This window comes from Lytechinus variegatus, chromosome 10 (assembly GCF_018143015.1).
Source record: "Lytechinus variegatus isolate NC3 chromosome 10, Lvar_3.0, whole genome shotgun sequence".
Taxonomy (NCBI): Eukaryota; Metazoa; Echinodermata; class Echinoidea; order Temnopleuroida; family Toxopneustidae; genus Lytechinus; species Lytechinus variegatus.
In genome coordinates this window covers 11,789,181-11,804,591 of record NC_054749.1, presented here as the reverse complement: position 1 = coordinate 11,804,591, position 15,411 = coordinate 11,789,181, and the positions used below count along the sequence as shown (strand labels likewise).

At 36.9% G+C, this 15,411-nt stretch overlaps 2 protein-coding genes across 2 annotated transcripts in view; both read right to left on the bottom strand.

Moving 5' to 3' along the window:
* LOC121423182 (fibronectin-like) overlaps positions 1-406 on the bottom strand; it is a 53,696-nt gene extending 53,290 nt beyond the window's left edge. The window contains exon 1 of the mRNA XM_041618498.1: positions 157-406. Coding sequence (XP_041474432.1) covers positions 157-394 — 238 coding nt within the window. The 5' untranslated portion in view covers positions 395-406. The remainder of the gene's footprint in view (positions 1-156) is intronic.
* Positions 407-1,188: 782 nt separating this feature from the next.
* LOC121422614 (tenascin-R-like) lies at positions 1,189-14,904 on the bottom strand. The gene is made up of 8 exons (XM_041617771.1): positions 14,609-14,904; positions 10,772-11,050; positions 7,124-7,426; positions 5,538-5,819; positions 3,366-3,626; positions 2,656-2,913; positions 1,923-2,198; positions 1,189-1,520 (listed from the first exon to the last, which is right to left on the bottom strand). Exons 1-8 carry the CDS (start codon positions 14,679-14,681, stop codon positions 1,189-1,191), a joined length of 2,064 nt encoding a protein of 687 aa, XP_041473705.1. The 5' UTR covers positions 14,682-14,904.
* Positions 14,905-15,411: the final 507 nt, after the last annotated feature.

Genomic DNA, 15,411 nt, shown 5'->3' with positions numbered 1-15,411 from the left:
AGGAAAATCATCATTATGGTACAAACGAAGTAATAGGCTGTATTGTGAATGTTCTAGCCTTTGAAAAATGTATTTCTATTTTGTGAGTACTCATTGGGATTTGATAAAGATTTGGTTTAGAAAGTGATTAATGAAACTTTTTAGTGCAGTTCTTACTTGTCATCGCTTGCAATGATCCAAGAACAGTCAAGGTAAGGGAATCCTCAACTACAATGACGTAAGTAGAATCAGACATCAAATCTTGAATCACAGTCGCAATACTCGGCAGATTTGGCACTGTTTGGTTAATCTCCTGTGTTCCGTCGTCTTTGAAAAGATGAACAACAAAGTTCCTGTTGAGGTTGGGGTTCTGCCAGGACAACTCTACCTTCCGATCCGTCACTGCCCCGACCATCAGTTGAATGTTTGCAGAAAGATCTAAACGAAATGTGATTTAATGTAAGATATCAATTTGAATATTTTGTCCTTAATAGTTTTCTTTGATTGAGATATCATAAGTATCATATTAAGAGCAGATATTGAACTTTTGGGACCTGTGGATTCCTTTTCTTAGGTTCAGATACCGTCCCTCATATATTTTCTTAAGTTGTTTAACTCACTCGGACGTGAACCAGCACCGAATAAATGAGAAGTCTCCAAGCTTTTAATATGATACGTCATTTTTTTTCATATTTGTGATTTCCACATGTAATAAAGTATAGATAATTCTCAGTTTTGTCAGGAACTCGTTGTTAATTATTTGCGTGCATGTCTGATTGCATGTTTGTGCATTGGTCCTGGGAAGCTGGGATGCATTTTTAGAGGGTGCTGCGTGTATTATTCTCCATAGGCAGCACCCCCTGAAATTCTAGTAGGTGTGGAAAATGTAACAAAAATGACGTACTATAATGATCTTCAATTTGTAGTGAAACTTTTTTTAGGCTCGTCAAATTTCTCTGGACCAAAATGCCCTTTCGTTTTTGCAGCGAAACCCTTACTTTTTTTTCTTTCGAATTAGCATCCCCAGGGCCCTGGCGTGTGCACGCTTGTGTGTGTATGCATATACAAAAGAAAGAAGCAAAGTTGAAACCTCCATGTTTTTTCCAACGAAATTTCATCAATTAAAAAGAAACGCAGAATGTGCACTACAACGAGTCGAACACGAGAGGGTTTCATGGCGAACAGGGAAAATTGATGGCTCGTGTCATTTCATCGGGTAGTGGGATCGGTCTCGGTTTCGGTCTCCGGGTTATTATTACCTAATGCTTTTCCAATGAACGGGTTGCTTTCACTTCTTGTGGTACCGGCCTGAGTGACGACCTGAAAGATATATGAAGCGTCTCCACGAAGATTGGACAAAACATGACTGGTTACCGTCGAATCCAATTGTATCTCTTGTGGCGCTTCTCCATTAGCGCTGTCGAAGTATACGACCACGTAGTTTCCGAAGGAATTGTCAGGCGGTGACGGTGGATCCCATCGGAGCAAAACGGATGAAACACTCAGCTGGTATAAAATAAAGTTTTCTGGTGGTTTTAAAACTGAAATGAAAATTAAAAAAAACAGTGTTGAGGCATTTTAAAACAACACGATCCAAAATATGTCATGATTTATTTAAACATAAGTTACACCATCGAGCTCTCAACCTTATCATGCTTATAGGCCCCTACTGAAGTTCTCTAAAGTAGACTACAAACACTATCTTACGATATCGATCAAAATTAACTGCCTTACGTCCATGAAATTACAGTCATAGGAGAAATTAATTAGAAGATATTTTACTCTTTTGTTAATTCATGTAATAATATGAGGTTCTGTAGACAAGCTTTCGGTCACGAATGTTCCAGGTTCAAGAAGCTTACAGTAGCACTATCATCCCCTTATTGATGGGAGTGATATTGTGCAGAGATCTACATGGATCCGGATCATCTAGCTTCATTTACCTGTGACCGTTGACGCAACGACTGTCCCTACTGTCACCAGGGCAGACGTGCCTAAGCTGCTTGTGACTGCATATACCGTAATGTTATACGTCGTCACTGGGAGCAGGTCAGTTAAGGTGAAGAAATTTTCGAAGGAGTTTCTCTCTATGGCAATACCAACTGGAACAAGTGGCTGATAGACGATTTGGTACACAACAGTATTAGGAATGCTGGCCCATGACAGGTCAATGGTATTAGTCCCTGGTGTGGCGTTCACAGCCATAGTCGACACGGTATCTGGGTGTATAGAAGATGAAAAGTACATCCACAAGACTGAATAACAATGTTCGACGAGAAGATTCGACCTGAAGAGAGGTTGCTTTAGATGGGAAATATCAAAGCTATGATTCGAGTAAAAATGATTTGTCAATAAAGTGAGTGATTGTATTCTTGAATACGATACACATCATCAAAGAAAATAGGAATAGACCTAGAAAAATACGTTTCAATAGTCAAAGCTGATTTAGGTACTTTCTGTCCCTCTTTATTTCCCGAAAACATTTATTTCATTTTTCATGATTATGTATAAGTTCAACATTCAACTTTGTTGATTCTATCTTGTAACAGACTGGCAAAACAAGGACATTTGACAAAGGTTTTCTAAGGAACGACCTCTAATTGAAATCTACGTTATTCTATAAAATTGGTATGTAGTTACGAAATCTTAGCATGACCTTTTTAGGTTGGGCCTTACCTGTAGTTTCAGTCACTGACCCTACGTTTACTTCGGATGTGCCTACAGTAGCTACTACAGAGAATGTATAAGTCATCTGAGGTTGCAGACCTGTCACTACTGAAGTTGGGGTAGTTGAGCTTATGACACCCGCCCCTGTATTATCTTGACTAATGTAAGATATCCTATAGTTGGTGGCTAATGGAATCCCTATCCAGGATAGTGTAACCGATGATGCAGTCTTGCTGTTCACCGTAACAGCCGAGTTAGGTGGTGTATCTGTGGAGGATAAGCACATTCGTTACATGACAGTAAACAACTTTGATTGTAACTAACAAAGTATTAACTCCTTATTGGTAGGCATTTTATGCATGTATTTAAATATCCTGATAGTTAAAACCACATAGTTATCACGACATCTTTGACAGTTTAAAAAAAATCAATCTGATGTTTGATTTACTGATTTACATGATATCATTTTCTTACATACATGTTTTTTTGATTGGGGAGAGAACAATGTTAGATTTACACGATAGGAGACCAATATTTGCGTAAAAAGAGTTTCTTTGCGGGAATTCATAGATCTTCAATAGGAGTACCACATGTGGCAATATGAAGATGAAAACGAGATTCATTTTTTTAATAAAAAGTCTACTCAAAGCATTTCTATGATTAGCACATCACACTTTGAGTCAATGATTACAGAAACGACAGGTGTATAAGGTTCTTACTTGTCATTGCCTGGACTACCCCCAGAACAGTCAAGGTAAGGGAATCCTCAACTACAATGACGTAAGTAGAATCAGACATCAAATCTTGAATCACAGTCGTAGTACTCTGCAGATTGGGCAGCGTTTGGTTGATCTCCTGTGTCCCGTCGTCTTTGAAAAGATGCACAACAAAGTTCCTGTTGAGGTTGGGGTTCTGCCAGGACAACTGTATCTTTTGATCCGTCACTGCTCCGACCATCGGTTGAATGTTTGTAAAGGGATCTGAAAAAGGGAGTATCAATTGGAAACAATGGTAATAAAAATGAGTTTTAGTTCTCCTTCATTTTCTTCTAGGACTTTAACGTACTTAAACTTTTTTTTGTAAGGTCATTGGTTGACATGGTTCATCTGTTTTTGTTGTTATTGTTGTTGTTGTTGTTGTTGTTGTTTACTCCATAGTGAAATGTCTGGCGCGATGTTCTTCTTTTTCATGATAGGATTAAGCAAGGTTCTTTTCGACAAATCTTGCGTGCTGTAAAGAGCACAATTGTCTTAAAGTGTGTTTGAAGTGTGGAACACGGTGGCCCGTATTCTGAACTCAGGTTTGCATTAAACCCTGGTTTTTAAGTTGTGGTTTAACTATGGAGAGCTAATTAAGACACAAATCCCTAACAGTAGGGGAAGGCGGGGTAAGTTGAGCATAGGGGCAAGTTGAGCCACCAGCCCCAGGCCAATAATGAATGAGTCAGACATTGTGGTGGTGTCATGTATTGATGACCCGTAGCATAACCCCTAACCCCACCAAATTGTTTCCAACTTTGAAACAAAAAGTAGATTTTTAGAGGGAAAAATATGAATTTCAGCCAAAAAAGTAAAAAAGAGTGTGAAATAGATAAGTGCTTTATAAACACACACGTCTTTAAATCTAATAAAGACATGATAACAACATTATTAGTCCAGGTATGGATCTTCATTCTTGTCATAGTCTTTTATATGATGGATGCATAATAAATGTGTGGATACAAAATTATCGCACTAAGTACGGACTGGGGTAAGTTGAGCCAAACAGCATGGGGCATGTTGAGCCATGGTAATTCCTATGGTAATGTATCTTAAAAAACAAACAAACCATAAAAATCGATTGAAATGCAGGCTGAAAGGAGCAAATTTACATGACTGCTCTTTTCCTTTTACAGGATGTTAGTATTTATAGAGAATTAGCAAGTGAAAAGACTTTAAACAAAAAATTGACATGCTGGTTCCCCCCATACATTTTGTACATAGTTTTTGTGGCTCAACTTACCCCAGAAGGGGGCTCAAACTTACCCCATATATGGGGCAAGTTGAGCCATTGGACATCGTTTTTTTTCAAAGGTCACGATGACTTTAAGTGTGGGGATAGAAAGTTATTTATAGGTGGAAAATATTTCAGAAGAATTAAATTTCAAGGCAAGGTACTTATTTCGACAAGATTATTAATCATATCAATTCTAACATGCAAAAAGCAAAAACTGTCACAACTTACCCCGCCTTCCCCTACACATCCAATTAATTAATTCATTTGATACTCAAATTTTTTATTATTGTCTGGGAATGATAACTGAAGTATTTTTCTTCATTATGGAAGCAAAAAGAAACAAAAGAGTAAACGTAAAAAATATACAATATATTTGTGGCTCCTCGTAATCTAAGCACAGAGTTAGACCGAGGTTTAAGTTAAACCTGATATCAGAATAGGGGCCAACACCTTCAATCTGTTCAATTTGATCATTTCTACAGTGGTAATCACATTATAACATTGTCCGCGATATATGTTCACAAATTGTTATCACACTGGACTTATGTTAAACATCACTATGTACAAACTAATTAGCATTCATTTATATAGGAATTTAGAATTGTATGTTTTCCTCAAAGGCTCCTTATTTTAAGTGTCATACATCCTCAAACAAAATCAGCTTATTCTAGACAATGTTGTAGAAAAATATGCACCACACGTTGTTTCTTTCTTGCTGACCTATACCATCACATGTGGAATTCAATTTGCAAATTTCAGTTGTTGCTAGGTCTGACAAACCTCTGGTAAGTTTTCAGATTACAAAGAAAAAACTTTTTTGTATTTCTAAAAAATGCCTACAGTTTTCATGACATAAGTGTTTGTGCTTCCACTCCAATATGATCTTAATAATTTACCTAATGGCTTTGCAATGAATCCATTGCTTTCACTTCTTGCAGTACCGGCTTGAGTAACAACCCTGAAAATATACGAAATGTCTCCTTGAAGATTGGATACAACATAATTGGTTATCGTCGAATCCAATTGGATCTCTTCTAGCACTTGTCCATTATCGTTATTAAGGTATACGACCACGTAGTCTTCAAAGGAATTATCAGGAGGAGCTGGTGGGTCCCATCGGAGCAAAATGGATGAAAGACTCAGCTGGTATAAGATAAAGTTTTCAGGAGGCTTTAGATCTAGAAATTGGAGGAAAACAACAATCAAAATCGATAACAACCTTGTGGACTTCGTGCTATAAAACTAGCTCATTGCTTTCGTGTATTCAAGAATGGTTCGCGTCACCTTTCATGTGAAATATGGTAATCATCCACTGGTCTGCAGTTCTTAATAAAATATACATAAAAAGATCGGAATAAGCACAGTGGATGGATTTATCCGACAGTTGCCATAGTAACAATGCTCCTTAGCCAATCAACATCAAGGAAAGTTGTCAGATATGAAACACTCCCCGGACTGTCAGTTTCTGAAGGTGCGTAGTATAACCCAGTGGCGGACCGTGACCCGGAGGAGACAAATTAAAGCATTGGATGGGCACAACATTGTTCACAAAGAATACAGTGCCCCTTCAATCATTTGTCTCATTCGGGTCACGGTCCGCCACTGGTATAACCCATTCTTTCATCATCATGATCATGGTCATGCAGTTCAAAAGATCGGAATAAGCACAGTGGATGAATTGGGAAAGATTGATGTTCAAATCTTCGGCCATATTTCAGAACATAATCCCAACTCGTCATTCCATTGAATATTCCATTCCACCTTGTATAAACTGTGCAGAATTACTTAAAGATCAAGTCCATCCAAGAAAAATGTTGATTTTAATCAATAGAGAAAGATCAAACAAGCACAATGTTGAAAATTTGATTATGATCGGATGCTAAAAAAAAGTAATGTCATTTTTAATTTTCACCATTTTCAACGAAACGGTACTGTTATACACACAACTCAATGATATGCAAATGAGAGAGTCGATGACGTCCCTCACTCACTGTTTATTTTTTTTATATTTTGAATTATAGGGCCAGTAATATTTGAATATTTATACATTTGAAACAAGGACCATCTCGGCTGAACAATAAAATGTCGAAAACAATGATAATTCCACATGTTCAGAGAGTTACAAAACTTGGTTACACTTTACAATGTCAGTGGTAGAATATTTCATATTTCATATGATGAAATACAAAAGGAATAGAGAGTAAGTGACGCCATCAGTCCCCTCATTTACTTACAGACCTGGATGTGCATTAACCGTTTTGTGAAATGAAGCGAAAATTAAATATGTTAAAACTTTCATATTTTACATCCGATTTTGGTGAAATTTTCAGTGTTATGCTTCATGGGAATTTTCTCTTTCTATTCTAAACAACTTTTTGTTGGGGTTAACTGGTCCTTTAAGAGGAGAGAAATGCTTTAAGGGGGATATCTTACTACCTTGTACCTTAATATTGTGAGTGGGGTGAACTACATGTTCTATTACCTTGGGTTACGGGAGGTAGCGTCGTCAGGTTCGCTCGAGATCTCAGTCCATTGTTCTGGCTATACAGATAGAACGTGTAGTCTGTGTCTGGCTGGAGGCCCTGGATCTGTTCCACGTTCCTGTCGGGAGGCACTTCTATACTGCTGAAATCAGTCCCAGTTGGTGTCGTTGGTGCGAACGAAATAACGTATCCCTCGATAGCCACCGGGCTGTTACCATTCGTATTAGTCCATGTCAGCTGGTAGCTGTTGATCGATGTCCGCTGAACTGTTGCATCTTGTGGTGCAGGTGGCAGGACTTGGTCTATGTACGAAGATATCAATAAGTTGATTAATCAATTTCTGTGATATTTTCCAAGGTATCTGTGCACTGTAAAAAATATTGGGCAAAATTTTAACCAGCACGAGGGTAATTATGTATCCAACCAATTTTGGGCAGTATTTTACACAATGCGGGAAGCATATTGTCCAGTATGGTTAAAAAGTAAGCAGAAATTACTTTAGAATGAGCAAATTTTCATCACACTGGATAAATAATAATGCCCAAAAGAAATGCCCAATGTTGGTTGGATACATAATTACCATCATGGAGCATTTTTACCCAATATTTTTAAGAGTGTGCAAGGACTCTCTGTTCATCTTAACCCTACAACGCCGAATTCTTTAAGACAGTGATTTAAGTTTTTAAAGATGTTACGCTCCCAAATTAAAATGCCTATTTGCTTCAGGATAGTAGTCATTGAACAAAAAATCTATAATAACAGCTATGATGATTTAGAAAATAGTATAACAATGATAATATTCTTTCCAAAAAAATGAAAATGATACTTGATGATGATGATGCCAATGATGATGATGGTGATGATGATGATGATGATGATGATGATGATGATGATAATGATGAAGATGATGATGATGATGAAAATGGTGATTGGTGGTGATATGATGATAATCAACAAAGACAATCACCGTAATGTAAAATATTGCCGGCAACATAAGTCCCGAATTTGTGCACCCTTCTTACACCAGAAACCATGAATGATAAAGAGTTCGAGAATAGTCATTTCGATTTCATTGTTAATCCCAGGAATAAAATTCTCCCCCTGAACTCCATAGCACATAGCTAAAAAAATGATTTTCTACAGGTGATTACATTGAGTATTAAGCATGGTCAATCATAAAAATCAGCCTTACGATCAACTGCTTAGCTTTATGTCAAGAAGCCCTGGGGAACGTTTCATGAAAGAACTTGTCGGACGATTTATCCGACAAGTCCCATTTTATCCGAAAGTTGCCAGAGTAATAGTGCTCCTTAGCCAATCAACATCAAGGAAAGCTGTCATATCTGATAACTTGTCAGACAAAAATATTGATGAAACACTCCCCGGACTGTCAGTTTCTGAAGGTGCATCGTATAACCCAGTGGCGGACCGTGACCCGGAGGAGACAAAGCATTGGATGGGCACAGCATTATTCACAAAGAATACAGTGCCCCTCCAATCATTTGTCTCATTCGGGTCACGGTCCGCTACTGATATAACCCATTTTTTCATCATCATGTTCATGATCGGTTATCAGAGTTCACTCTCATGACCGTGGTGTCATCACAGCATTTCCTATTTGTAAAAGATGAAGCCTGAGATCATCACACCAGCTTTTTCTAAAGATCCTAATTCATGAGAAGGCTGTGGTGGTCGAGCTTTCTCTGCCACAGCACCTTCTCTTTGGAATAACTGGTAATTGAATTTTAGCAATCTGTCATCATGTAAGTCTTTAAAATCTAAACTGAAGTCTTTTCTTTCTATTGTCTGTTTTTGGAACTAAGAAGCTCATCCAAACTCTCTTTTTTTCATTTTCTTGTGCGCCTCATACAATAGATTGCGCTCTCTAAGTTCCAATTATTATCATTTTTGACGTAATAGTAGTATCACCACCATTATAGAATTATTAATACTATTATTATTATATCATTGTTATTACTATTTATATCACATTCATCCTTTTATATCTGTTTTACCCTCATTCTTCTTTATCTCTGTGCCTTTGGTTTTTCGTTCATATACTCTCTGGTAAACTCTCTTTTTTTCTCCATCTCCATGTTTTTTCACATTTACCTTTTCTTCAAACCAAAGATACTGTTCTAGATGATTTTCTTTTCAAAATTGTTTTCGTATCATGTACAATCCATTTTTTTGGTACATGTGATTCTGTGAACACGAGTTGGCATATGTGATTTCTGTGGTAACGACGTAACTACATTGTTGCATCGCTGTGAGTGATAGGTGATATTTAATTACTGAGAAATCGTTTTAAAATGCTATAAACATTGCCATTGTCAATACTTGGCATATTTTTTGTTTTATTTGCATTTATATATGTATCCTCAGCATGGAACTCCTTGCAATTGGTGAATGTAAGTTCACACAGAAGGAAAGTACTCCAAAGCGTTTCATAACACGCCTAATTGACCTTTGAAAAACCAGTGTCAAAATTCTTGTGGTCGTTTAGTTTCTTTTATTCCATTTTTTCAAATATTATCTTTAAAAAGAACGAAACAATGAGTTACCGAATTCCCTGTTTTGCTACCATTCGCCTCGTAACAAAGAGAGACGTCTCGACTTCTCGACACTACAGCGTACTTGTTATTATTTCTTTGTTAACGTTAAAATAAGCACTTGTGTGTAGCCTTGATGAAGTTTGCAAACAAAATATAGGTGTGATATTAGTATGTCCTCATTTATAGGTCCAATTCAGAATGTCTAGTACCGCCCTGCCTTTCAAATCAGAGAAAGGCGTTACTTTTCCATTTATTTTAGGACAGTCAAGAATACAGACCCTTTGAGAAGTATGAAAAAGTTGACCCAACAGAAACTTGCTCGACGAGGATTTCTCATGTTATTAATAATATTACAACTCGCATAGTGATTTTTATGGAGATCTTGTACTTGGAATCATTTGTAAATGCCGATATTTAATATTCCTCTTATTTTTCCACATTCCTACTAAAAAAAGGTTTACCCGGTAAAATGGGAACATGCATGTTGGTTGGGTAAAAAAATACCAAATATTTTGTAAATTTCACGCAATGTTGCGTTGAAACAGCCCAGTTTGGGGTAAAATATTACTCAGTGTTTTTAGAGTGTATTACGTTTCATCAAGAAAATCTTTTCCAGCATTATCAGTTCTTTGCACTATGACACTCATCCAAAATCTCTTATTTCTATTTGTTTGTTCTGCGCCTCGGAATAAAATATTTTCAGGTAGACAGTGTTAGAGACATTATAAGTGCCTTGTCATTGTTGATTTTGTGGGCTACCCATAGTAGGGGGGCTTGTTTTTATTTAGTTTTTTAACAATATTTCGTTTTAATTGTCTCTTAATTGAATTCAACGTGAAGATCATAATACCAGGTCCATGGTTCTATTCTGGATGCAGGTCAACCACAAACATACAATATATTAACATCAGTTGTCTTATATTATGATATATATATGCGCCACTCAAAATCATATGATTATTTAGTTTCCCTTTTAGTAGATTCCAACCTATTCCAATCCATGTATCTGGAACAACCGCAATAATGTGTATGGTTGACCTGTCCAGCTACTTGGATGGGGTAAAGTCAGGGGTGGGAAATTCATTCCGTTACCTTGCTCTGTTGGAGTCGTCGCCCTTACAATATTAGCACCATCAACATTGCCGTTCATCATCGGAGCCAGGAGCACAATTAAGGGAGGGTTGCCCGCGAGATCGTTGTCTTGGACGGTGGTGGTCGTTGCTCCGGGACCGTCGATGGTGACCTCTTTCTGGTTACCGTTGGCGGTGTACACCAGGCTGTACCCAGTGATGCCATCCAGGTTTACAGGTGGAGTCCAGGATACGGTCAATTCGTTCAGGGGATGGTATTGGAAGAAGACATTCCGAGGAACTATAGAGATATAAAGATGTGGTGTATTAGCCCTGAATCGTGGGTTTCTTTTCGAACCAAATGTATAAAAAAAGAGGAACGTACTATCCCATGATGTCAACAATAATTTGTCAACAACAACAAGGAAAACCAACAGAATCCGATTGCACATATAATTCAAACATATGAGGATTAACATGATCATGATGATAATACAGGCTTGAGAGTATGATGAACAATTTTGATCAAGTGGGTGCCCGCTGGATTAGGAGGATGCAGATATCATGAATATCGTATACAGATATGTCTTAATTTGTTTGGGAATAAAAGTGGTCGATGGCTGAGGAATTGAACCTCAATCCTGTTACTGTCAGTGTGACAGTATGCAGGGGCGTCGATCCATTTTTCATATTGGGGGGGCAATTAAAAGCATGAATCAACTTTCCAAAGGCGCTCGATCACACAAAACAAACAAACACACACACACATGCCTATATATATATATGTGTGTACATTTATATGTATATATATATATATATATACACACACACACACACACACATATATATATACATATATATATATATATATATATATATATATATACACACACATATCTCACCAACAAATTAATGCGAGCGCGAAGCGGGAGCTGAAAATTTTGATATTTCGAACTGAAAAAAAATGGACGTTTTTAATAAAGAACAATATATATATATATATCCAACAAAACGTTATTGAAAATCGAAGTGGGCGTTCTTTTGAGGCTTAGAACTGAAAACGGGACCATATTCACCTATTTAATCATGAAAAGTATGGGTTTTTTGTTACAGAAATGATGCGAGCGCGAAGCGCGAGCTGAAATTTTTTTATATTTCAATCTGTAAAGTGGACATTTTGAGAACGATTTTAGACAAAGAACGAGTTGTGTATTTCAATCTCGCTTGCAGATTGCTGTGTAACATTAAAATCTTATTTTATTTTTAGCACATGCGGAAATATTGGGGGGCAAAACGATATGTTTGCCCCCCCAATATTTTCATTGGTGGGGCGATCGCCCCCCCCCCCCCCAGGATCGACGCCTCTGACAGTATGAATAACTTGGAACTAGTACCTAGATCATTTACATAAAACTGAAAATAGCAAAGTATTACATATAATTATTGTAAGAGAAATTACATTCATTCACATTTAGTTATTTTTTTCTCTGAGGATATCCATTGCATGTGATTAAAGAATATTCCAGAACGCTATGTACTCATGAGGAAAAGAGACAATATGGTTAGCTATGTTGTTCACATTGCTAATATACTGAGTTCATTCAAGGGTCTTCTAGAACATGAAAGATTGGACTGTTCAAGTAAGAAACAGAGTGTTCTTTTCAAAGACAATATTAGAAGCGTATACTGTAAATTTATATAAAAAGGCTGAAAAATGCTTCAAGACATCAGATCAGAGTTTCACGCCAGTCTTCACGTCAGAGCATAGTTCACCTCTATGTGGAATAAAACATTGACTTCGGATGTGGAATTACTTGCATACCACCAATGAACTGTTTGCAGTTCTTTTGAAGAAGGAATTCTCAGTTCTCATCAAGATTATCAACCTGTTCTAGAGAACATTTTTTCAACCGATGGATTGCTGAACTCGACTGCTTATTATCATATGTGGAACTTTGTGGCCCAGTGGATTAGTCTTCTGACTTTGAAACAGGGGGTCGCGGAATCGAATCCAAGCCATGGCGTAATTTCCTTCAGCAAGAAATTTATCCACATTGTGCTGCACTCTACCCAGGTGAGGCGAATGGGTACCCGGTAGGAAGAAATTACTTGAATGCTTGAGCGCCTAGGTAGCCCTGCTAAAGCCAGGGTAATAATAATAGCAGGGCCCACTGGAAGAACAATTTTCAGAACTGAAGTTGCTTCCTCGGTAAATATAGCTATATTGTTATCGTTGTTATTATTATTATTATTATTATCATTATCATTATTATAATTATCATCATCATTATTATTATTATTATCATCATCATCTACTTTGTTTTCACTGACATTTGATCTCATTACAGTGATTGTAATTATTCCTCACCTTTAAACATCACTTTCGTCTTTACCAACATTGTGGAATTTGATCTAAGGAACAGTGAATGTATAATTATACATCACATCTAGAAAATATTTTTCAAAAACATGTATTTTAGATGTTGACGTTGTTGGCTTTCCATAGTTGTTGGTTGATCGAATCAATCGTAACTCTTTGTAAGACAGGGCCCAGGTCACTGCACCTCCCAAAACTATTAGTGACGAACATAAGTCAATATAATAATGACTGACATATCTGACTATAAGTGTTTATCATGTTATAGGTTTGCAATTGCTACAATAAAGACAGTTCCCTCGTAGATGAGAATATTTGAAATTATTTATCCTTAGGTATTGGATGCCACAAGCCCATGTTCATTACTTAACTCCTATATGATCACCAGATTTTACAACACTTTGTCTACATCATCTTTCACCGAGGTAAAGGGCTACATGGCTATATTCTTGTAAGACACACAACTATTTTGAGATAGAAATAAACTCTACTCTGTCCAAAGAAATCATTCAATTCTTGGAAAAATATTTTGTTTGTCATGTATGAAAAGTAAATTATGAAAAAAAGACAAAAATATATACAAATCTGAAGTTATAAAACTCGCTTTTGGGGCAATTATGACGCTAATTACTGTTAAAAGGGCGTCCTTGTGGGATGTCCCGAGCGCGAAAAGCGAGCTCAAACTTTTCAACATTTCATGTATAATAAGACATGAAGCTAAACATTCCTAGAAGTTTTGTAATCATGAAAAAATGTGTATCTAATTAACTGTTAACGCGAGCGCGAAGCGCGAGCTGAACTTTTTAATACAGGCCTGACTACAAAAGGGAACCTGTTGAACGAATGATGCGAGCGCGATGCGCGAACTTAAAAATTGTGATAATTCAAGATGAAAACTGGACATTCTAAGCTTGTTGGTGTAACAACAAACAGGATGAGTACCCTACTAAACAATAATTGATGCGAGCGCAAAAGGCGAGACAAAAATTTTGTGATTTTTCTTATTCAAAAAGTATTATGTTTCACTTCAAAAAGTTATTTCGTTTTGAAAAAGGGCACATTTCATTCAAAGGCAAATTTCCATTTTGGAAAAAGGAAATTTTTTCTTACGGGGAATGGGGGGGGGGGCAAGTGTCCCTTGCCCGGTTCCGCCGCCCCTGTTTATACTAATTACCTTCCATCATTTAGAATATTTAAGAAAATAATTATATATATTTCCCTGAAGAAGACGTGGGATTTACGTCGAAAATTTGAACTTGGAAATAATACAATGCATTAACTCTTTGCCTATTTTATTTTATGTATGTCCAACACGCGAAATGTAATATCGTCATAGGGGATATATATATATATATATATATATATATTGCGTCCATTCACTTCTTTTATTATATACCTTTCAGAACATGACACATGAGTTACAATACGAAAAATCATGCCCCAATAATGTGTTTATTTCTCTAAGAAGACACTTATACATACCCGATTGTGCGGCCGCCGTGCTAAATAAAGACACTAAGCATATAAGAAAAGTTATGTGGTTCCAAACACCCATCTTGCTACATTTCAATTCTCCAACATTGGTTCGATCCGTTGTGCTAAATCAAGTAATTAATAGTAAATATGAATTAGTATTCCCTTTCTCTGGCGTCTAATGCCAGGATGTCGAATGTCAAATCCCGAAGTCTATACGACTGACTTGGCGCAATAGAATATTGGGTCGAGCGGTCGACCCTTTGAAGAAAAGACGACGAAGTTTTCGTGAGAATGAAAGAAACGAGTATTTTCAATTCGTGACGTGTTCAAGGTTTTAATTATTATTTTTAGAGTGACTGAATAGAGGAGCCATATCCACGGATCTCACAATAACGCCAGGAGATAAGAAAGCAAGGCGACCTATAGATGACGTAATTTTGCTCAATTTGGTAAATGGTAAGTGGTGGTGATTTTTTTTTTTTACCTGATTGCTAAAAAAGCGTGAATGCTTGTAAGCAAGCAATCGGAGGACCGACGGCTTAAGGTCCTCTCCGAGGGCACAATATTACTAGAGGTATTATAAAGTGACACGGGCCATTGTACAGTTCTATCATTTCACATTTCTTCTTTTTTGGGGGGAGGGTCACTAGGTGAAGAATGAGAAAATTTGATTTCATTGCTTTTGTTCTACTAAGGGGAAACTGCTCGCATATGACATCACAAATTAAGAAACTGCAAAACTAACTAACTTTTGTAAAATAATTGATTTTCTTTAAACATGTACCAAAAATTTTTCCTGCTATTTTTAC

Excerpts from the sequence above, each read along its gene's own strand:
- LOC121422614 (XM_041617771.1), bottom strand. The coding sequence starts at position 14,681 with ATGGGTGTTTGGAACCACATAACTTTTCTTATATGCTTAGTGTCTTTA. Across the intron at positions 5,820-7,123 it reads GCTACCTCCCGTAACCCAAG|ATCTAAAGCCTCCTGAAAAC; the intron begins GTAATAGAACAT and ends TCCAATTTCTAG. Across the intron at positions 2,914-3,365 it reads GGTAGTCCAGGCAATGACAA|ATACACCACCTAACTCGGCT; the intron begins GTAAGAACCTTA and ends TATCCTCCACAG.